The sequence below is a fragment of the Corythoichthys intestinalis genome, chromosome 16 (assembly GCF_030265065.1).
Source record: "Corythoichthys intestinalis isolate RoL2023-P3 chromosome 16, ASM3026506v1, whole genome shotgun sequence".
Classification (NCBI taxonomy): domain Eukaryota; kingdom Metazoa; phylum Chordata; class Actinopteri; order Syngnathiformes; family Syngnathidae; genus Corythoichthys; species Corythoichthys intestinalis.
In genome coordinates, this window is record NC_080410.1 from 34,620,030 (window position 1) to 34,628,695 (window position 8,666).

At 35.9% G+C, this 8,666-nt stretch overlaps 1 protein-coding gene across 5 annotated transcripts in view; it reads right to left on the reverse strand.

Annotated features, from left to right (window-relative positions):
* si:dkeyp-72e1.9 (syntaxin-binding protein 4) overlaps positions 1–8,666 on the reverse strand; it is a 105,782-nt gene that overhangs the window by 91,825 nt on the left and 5,291 nt on the right. The window contains exon 1 of one of the 5 annotated variants that reach the window (XM_057817887.1): positions 926–1,262. The exons of 3 other annotated variants lie outside the window; for them this stretch is intronic. In XM_057817887.1, coding sequence (XP_057673870.1) covers positions 926–972 — 47 coding nt within the window. In that variant the 5' untranslated portion in view covers positions 973–1,262. Of the gene's footprint in view, positions 1–925; positions 1,263–8,666 lie in introns of those variants that run through there. One more of the 5 variants, XM_057817891.1, reaches the window with a different exon arrangement.

Consider the following 8,666-nt stretch of genomic DNA (forward strand, 5'->3'; position numbering starts at 1 on the left):
ATTTATTGTTATAATAAACAAATACAGTACTTATGTACCGTATGTTGAATGTATATATCAGTCTTGTGTCTTATCTTTCCATTCTAACAATAATTTACAGAAAAATATGGCAAATTTTATAGATGGTTTGAATTGCGATTAATTACAATTTTTAAGATGTAATTAAATCGATTAAAAATTTTAATCGTTTGACAGCCCTATAATTTAATAATAATAATTAAAAAAAAAAAAAAAAAAAAAAAAAGCAAAACTGATGTGTTCTCTGTACAGTTCATTAAATATGAGATGCCTCTCTAAAATTGATGACCCAAGACTTCAGCACACATGCCTATAAATATGCCGAGATTTGACCAAAGAAAATCAGTAATAATAACAGTTCAAAAGCTATCCTGACTAAAGCAACTCGACAATGTTCGGGGTCACCGTGGGCTCAATTCACGACCCCTCGTTGATCGCACTTCTCTGATATTTTCCAACCCCAAAAGACGTTGTTTTTAATCCAGAGACACGGCAGAGTAAATCCACCCATTCCTCGTTGCGCACGGCGGCTGAGCGAGTAGACGACAGATGGAAGAGTTCAACCCTGACCGAAGCAAAGAGAAACGAACGGGAAGGCGAGCTGCTGTTTTTACATGTTCGCAAATCCCTAAACAATAACATCCACGCAAAACGCGTTTACATTTCCGAAAGAGAAACACTTGAGAGTTTCCAAGTCTTAGATCACGAGCAAAAATAAATAACGTTTCTGATTATACATTTTCATAAAGATAATAGTTCATTCTTAATTTCCCGAGCTTCAACATTTCAGAGTTTACCAATAGAACAACACGTATCCCTGATACCATAGCAACACATGCGGTTACCCATGCATAAAAGTACGCGCGGTGCTTCAGATGAGCGGGAAATCCCTTGGTTCGTTGTTTACCTGCTAATGATGACGGCTCCTTTATACATAACGGAAAAGGTTGGCATCTTGTCATGGAGGCAGTTTCTCCTCACGCTCGATCGAGATTCGCCTGCCTCAGTCTCCGATCAGCCGCCGCATGACGATGTGTGTGCGTGCGTGCGTGTCTGCGCAGGCTGCGTCTACATTCCGGCTAACCAGCCCCGGCCGGCAGAGCCACACATCTCCCACCTTCACCCGCACATTTAATCTGTTACGTAATTTAAATCGGTGAAAATTTAAAAAAGGGGAAAGAAGACTCGGAGACTTGTGAATTATCCTGGCGCGGCGCCGCCCCGGTCAGCTTTAAAATGCCTGTTGGACTCACGACCAATTTGTTGCCAAGTGCTCAAGTACAGCAACATTAGCGTTCAGGTAATTAGATTTACTCCCACAATCTACTGCAATCCAATACAGCAGCTGTTCACTCGTGATTATTACTGATTGGCTTTGTATTTTTGCATAATTATTTGATGAAATTTGGTGATCCCAAAAAAAAAAAAAAAAAACACACCAATAAAACCAAGAATGATGGAAGAATATATATGGCGGAAAACACTCAAGTGACTTGAAGTTCCGCTCTGAGACCCCCAATTTGGCCAAATTTCAGAATTGTCCTATATGCATGTGTGCAGAGGCGTCACGTCTCATTAGGCAAACCAGGCAATTGCCTAGGGCCCCCAGAGGGCCAACAGATTTAGCACACGCAGCTTTACTGCACTATCGCAGTGACAAGTGTTTCAATACCATGGAAGCATTTAGCAGATAAACTAAAAATTCTATTATCAATCCCAATCAGCATTAACCATGTCAAGTAGATTATACATGTTTAAGAAAGTCCAATCAGCTATTAATACCACATGATTGTTCAAAGAGTGACTCACCAAGTACTCTCTGGTAAGTCCTTGCCGAGGCCACCTCATTATTCATGTGACTACTTAAAGAAATGGTGAGTTTTTCCCCAAAAAGTCTATTAATGAGTAAATCGTAATCCTCGTTGAATACTCTATAAGGAAAAAAACATATGCATAAAAAATAATCCTAAACGATTTTATTAGCAATTTTAATTCTCCTTTTAGCAAGGTTCCTTGTGTATGCGTACGTTCCCATAGCAACCAGTAATTGTTTTTGTAAACTGTTATTGTCCTACGTCACAAGCGCTGGGTATTCTGGGAGCGAGAATAGGCGTAAGGTGTGCATTTCGAGCAGAGGACTGCCACCTGTTAAAATGTGTGCATGCATGAATGAATGTAAGTACATCCATATGAGTCAGTGTAAAGTGCTTACTTTTCGCCACTTTTATGGCCAAGATGACCACACGTGCACGCAGCGCGCACTCGCACCCCCCCCACCTTTGTGTTCATTATACTGCGCGAGTATGTATGTGTGTCACGTGACTCAGAGGGGCCCCATGTTGCTTGTTGCCTGGGACCCCCGGGGACCCTTGCTACGCCTCTGCATGTGTGATGGATCATTGGTAAGCTTAAAATCTCAATTTCTGGGGGAAGAAATTTTTTGAACAGGAGGGCATTTAAAAAAAAAAAAAAAAAAAATTAAAGAGCAAACCCCTAACTGGAGGCGAGAGCATGCGAAAGCATAATTAAAGACGCCATGATTTTAACGAGATATTATCGCGTACTTACCTCTTTTCGATCCAAAAACAACACTCCATGCAGCATGTATCACCTAGTGTCAAGACACTGCCGTGAATGGCAACAGCTGGATTTTTTTTGGTGAAGCATGGTAATATAACAAGGGTCGCGATGCAGAAATCGCAGACATCAAGGAGTAATTGAGATTTTCATTTTCATATATTTACCCTTTTAAAAGTTTTTTTTCTTTCAATTTTTCTTTGTTTGGATCGATTATCATCTAAAATATCGGGGACATTACGACAATAATGAAAAAAAAAATACAATTAAGCGATAGTTATGAGGTAGATATCCGTGACTTTTTTTACAGACGACAATTTTTTCATTGTGACGTAATTTGTTTAAAAGTTTAAAATATGCGAGTGAATGATTTTTAAAGTCGTTATTTTTTTGTTTTAAACTAAATATTAGACAGATATTAATGATTCTAAGATAAAAATGACAGACATTTCGAATAATAAATACGATTACCTTCCTTCTTTTTATGGCTAGGTTGAAACACAAGCGGTTGAGCGACGTCTGTAAACGGGGTTTCCAGGGTTAAACGGACTAATTAAAAATAGTTATTGTTATTATAGTTATTAAATACCCCTCATTAAAATAAACTGCTGCTAAATTTTTTAATTTGTCCGTTTTACCCTGGAAACCCGCGTTTACAGACGTCGCGCAACCGCTTTTGTTTTAGCCCAGCCATAAAAAGGTTGAGTAATTATATTTATTATTCCAAATGCCTGTCATTATTAGCGTAGAATCATTAATTGATGTCTAATATTTAGTTTAAAAAAAAAAAAAGACATAAAAAAATTATTCACTTGCATATTTTAAACAAATTAAGTCACAATGAAAAAATTGGCGTCTGTAAAAAAGTCACGGATATCGACCTCATAAATATCGCTTAATTGTATTTTTTTGTTACTGTCGCATTTCCCCCAATATTTTAGATGATAAATAATCGATCCAAATAAAGAAAAATTGGAAAAAAAAAACAAAAAAAAAACGAAAACATAGTTTAAAAGGGTAAATATATGAAAAGAAAATCTCGACCACTCCTTCATATCAGCGATTTCTGCATCGCGACCCTCGTTATATTGCCATGTTTCCCCCATAAAATCCCCCCAAATTCCAGCTGTGGCCATTCACAGCCGTGTCTTGACACTTAGTGATACATGTTACATGAAGTTTTTTCATCGAAAATAGGTAAGTACGCGACAATATCTCGTTAACGTTGCGGCGTCTGTAATTCTGCTCTCGCGTGCTCTCACCTCCAGATAGGGTTTTGCTGTTTAAAAAACATAAAAAAAAAAAAAAAAAAAAAAAAAAAAGCCCTCCTGTTCAAACTTTTTCTTCCCACAGAAAATTGAGATTTTAAGCTTTCCAATGATGTATCACACATGCATATAGGACAATTTTGAAATGTGGCCAAATTGGGGGTCTCAGAGCGGAACTTCAAGTCACCTGAGTGTTCTCCGCCCAATACAAAAAAGTGTTGTTGTTTTTTTTTGATACAAAAAAAGTCAACCTTCAATTAATTATATCAGCTACGCACTCAATACTTGGTCGGGAATCCTTTTGCAGAAATGACTGCTTCGATGCGGCGTGGCATGGAGGCAATCAGCCTGTGGCACTACTGAGGTGTTATGGAGGCCCAGGATGCTTCGATAGCAGCCTTAAGCTCATCCACAGTGTTGGGTTTGGAGTCTCTCAACTTCTTCACAATATCCCACTGATTCTCTATGGGGTTCAGGTCAGGAGAGTTGGCAGGCCAATTGAGCACAGTAATGCCATGGTCAGTAAACCATTTACCAGTGGTTTTGGCACTGTGAGCAGGTGCCAGGTCATGCTGAAAAATGAAATCTTCATCCCCATAAAGCTTTTCAGCAGATGGAAGCATGAAGTGCTCCAAAATCTCCTGATAGATATAACTGCATTGACCCTGCCCTTGATAAAACACAGTAGACCGACACCAGCAGCTGACATGGCACCCCAGACCATCAGCCAGGCTGGGAGTTTTTACAAGCCTCAGGAATCTTTCATAGGGGTTTTGAGTTAATTCGTTGATACAGATGATTAGGTTAGTAGCTTCTTTAGAGCACCTTTTCATGATATGCTAATTTTTTGAGATAGGGATTTTGGTTTTTCTTGATTTTTTTGCCAAAATCATCAATATTAAAACAATAAAAGGCTTGAACTACTTCAGTTGTGTGTAATGAATCTAAAACATATGAAAGTCCAATGTTTATCAGTACATTACAGCAAATAATGAACTTTATTACAATATGCTAATTTTTTGAGAAAGACTAGTATATGGCGGAAAACAATCAGGTGCATTGGTGGATTTTGCCTTTTGGGGCTTGGGGTGGGGGGTGGGGGGGCACAACATGTTGATGACCCCAAAACGCAGTGTCAGCAATAAAATTAACTTACAAGAATATTTATGATAAGTTGAAAATGAGAGTTTTTTTGTTTTCCCATCATTCTTGAGGGCAATTGAGGTAGATTTGTGTCTGTATTATTCAATCCCCCAAAAAAAAACAAAAAAAAAAAAAGTTGCTTCAATCAAAATATATATTTTCAAAAAAAAAAAAGTCGCTTCAGTTGAAAAGAAAATGTGTTTGAATGCACAAATAAATTTGAATCTAAAAAAAAAAAAATGTATGTGAAAGCTATTTTTCTTTGATTGAATTTTTTTTTTGATTGGATCAGTCACGTTTTTTTTTTTTTTTTTTTTTTTTAATTGAAGTAATGTTGATTTGTGTTTGGACCACATTTTGGCTAGGACGTTTTTGTCTTTATTCTTCAGTCAAAAAAAATAAGTTGCTTAGGAAATATATATATATTTTGAAAAAGAAAAATTACTTCAATCAAAAAAAGATATAATTTCAATCATAGAAACCGTTTTTGAATGTGAAAAAATATTTGAGATTAAAAAATTTGCATTTGAGAACTTAATTTGTCATTGAAAAAATTTTCTTTGATTGAAGCAATCCTTTTTGTGTTGGGGCCATATTATGGTTTGGACATTTGTGTCTAAATCATTCAATCCCCCCCAAAAGTTGCTTCAATCGAAAAAAATATTTTAATCAAAGAAAAAAATCATTTGAAAAATAAAATTGCCCTCCCCTAATTTTTGTTGTTGTTGTTGAAAATTATATGCAAAGCAAATGACCATCTAAGGTGCTAGTCACATGATCTGTTCGAAAAATAATTTTGACCCATTATAAAAATATTTATTTTTTGTTCATTTAATTTATTTTTGTTGCAGTTTTATTTCTTTACAACTTTTATACGTATATATAGTAAAGTCAATTTCAAACAATGACACTTTTCGGCCACCAGGGGGGGCCTGGCCCCCCTTAAAATTTCGCTTATGCTCAGGTGACTTGAAGTTCCGCTTTGAGACCCCCAATTTGGACAAATTTCAAAATTGTCTGATATGCATGTGTGATACATCATTGGAAAATTTTGAACATGAGGGCATTTTAAAAAAACAAAAAACAAATTAAACAACAAACCCTTAACTGGAGGTGAGAGCATGCGAGAGCATTATTAAAGACGCCATGATTTTAACGAGATATTATTGGAAAATTTTGAACATGAGGGCATTTTAAAAAAACAAAAAACAAATTAAACAGCAAACCCTTAACTGGAGGTGAGAGCATGCAAGAGCATTATTAAAGACGCCATGATTTTAACGAGATATTATTGGAAAATTTTGAACATGAGGGCATTTTAAAAAAACAAAAAACAAATTAAACAGCAAACCCTTAACTGGAGGTGAGAGCATGCGAGAGCATTATTAAAGACGCCATGATTTTAACGAGATCTTATCGCGTACTTACTTCTTTTCGATCCAAACACTCCATGCAGCATGTATCACCGAGTGTCAAAACACAGCTGTGAATGGCAACAGCTGGATTTTTGGGGTGAAACATGGTAATATAACAAGGATCGCGATGCAGAAATCGCAGACATCAAGGAGTAATCGAGATTTTCATTTTCATATATTTACTAGGGCTGTCAAACGATTACATTTTTTATCTGAGTTACTCACAGCTTAAAAATTAATTAATTGTAATTAATCGCAATTCAAACCATCTATAAAATATACCATATTTTTCTGTAAATTATTGTTGGAATGGAAAGATAAGACAAGACGGATATATACATTCAACATACTGTACATAAGTACTGTATTTGTTTATTATAAGAATAAATCAACAAGATGGCATTAAGTTAAAGCGATCCATGGATAGAAAGACCTGTAGTTCTTAAAAGATAAATGTTAGTACAAGTTATAGAAATTTTATATTAAAACCCCTCTTAATGTTTTCGTTTTAATAAAATTTTCAATCAAAAAATAAACTAGTAGCTCGCCATTGTGGATGTCAATAATTACACAATGCTCATGGTGCTGGAACCCCAAAAAAATCAGTCGCACTGCAGCGCCAGCAGAGGGTGACAAAACACCAAAAAACACGTGTACATGACACTGTGCTGTCATTTTAATCTGTTTGAGCGGGGCATGTGCGTTAATTGCGTCAAATATTTTAACGTGATTAATTTAAAAAAATAATTACCGTCCTTTAACGCGATAATTTTGACAGCCCTAATATTTACCCTTTTAAAAGGTTTCCCCCCCCCCCCCAATTTTTGTTTGTATCGATTATTTATCATCTAAAATATTGGGGACATTACGACAGTAATGAAAAAAATACAATTACGCAATAGTTATGAGGTAGATATCCGTGACTTATTTACAGACACTAATTTTCATTGTGACGTAATTTGTTTAAAAGTTCAAAATATGCGAGTGAATACTTTTTAAAGTCGATTTTTTGTTTTAAACTAAATATTAGACATCAATTAACGATTCTAAGATAAAAATGACAGACATTTCGAATAATAAATACAATTACTTACCTTCTTTTTATGGCTAGGTTGAAACAAAAGCGGTTGCACAACGTCTGCAAACGGGGGTTTCCAGGGTAAAACGGACTAATTAAAAATAGTTTTTGTTATTATAGTTATTACATATTGCTCCATGAATCTGCTATTGCAGCATATAGACATATGGCTCTATCGAACACATCAGATTTTTTGGTTTAAAATACAGTTTATTTTAAAGAGGGGTGAAAGAGCAGAAACTGCTTTTTCAGCCTTGTCTGTGTTTTCCGCCATATATATATATATATATATATATATATATATATATATACACTGTATAATATATATACACACACACACACACACACACACACACACACACACACACACACACACACACACACACACACACATATATATATATGTATATACACATACACAATTCAAAGTGGTATCGACCGATACTGCATAGCCAGGTATCTGTATCAGGGCCAAAAATGGTATCGGTGTAACACTATTTGCTATGTTTTTTTGTTTTTTAAATATTAAAGCAGCTCAAGATAACAGTGACAAAAGAAAAAATCCATGTGTTTTTCTGAAACATTTGGCCAAGATGATTCTGATTACATTGAAACTTCTACTGTCAGGCCGATGCGCACTTGCTAGCTGTAACTAGCACAAAAGATGGAAACCCTTTTCAGAAAATTCAGAACGTTTATGGTAGGCCTTGCATTTATTTGCCTGTGCTTTCAAAACAGAGCTTGCCGAAGTGGGGCATTGCTGTGTCCGCAGTTGATGTGGATTTCCACATTTAGATCATTAAAGGCATGGCAATGTCAGCGTGAAAATTTGAACTTGGGTGTAGGCTTTCTGCTGTCATCATTTTACATATTGTCAGCATTTCAACCGTCTTGTTCACCTTTGTTACTAATTCAAATGCCTCAATACACAGTATGTAGTTGCGAAATTAAACCAATTACCCTTTAATCATACACACCACACATTTATATTCGGGGGGAAAAAATGAAATAATTTCCGGTTGCTTCAGTAGTTTGTGGTAATATGGATACAGGCAAGCATCGTTTCCTCATGTGATACTACCAAAATACATTTGAAAAATATGGATTTATCGCAAAAATGTCATTCTTGTCAAGAACTTTGGTTAACTCTCAGCTTCCTTTTTCTTT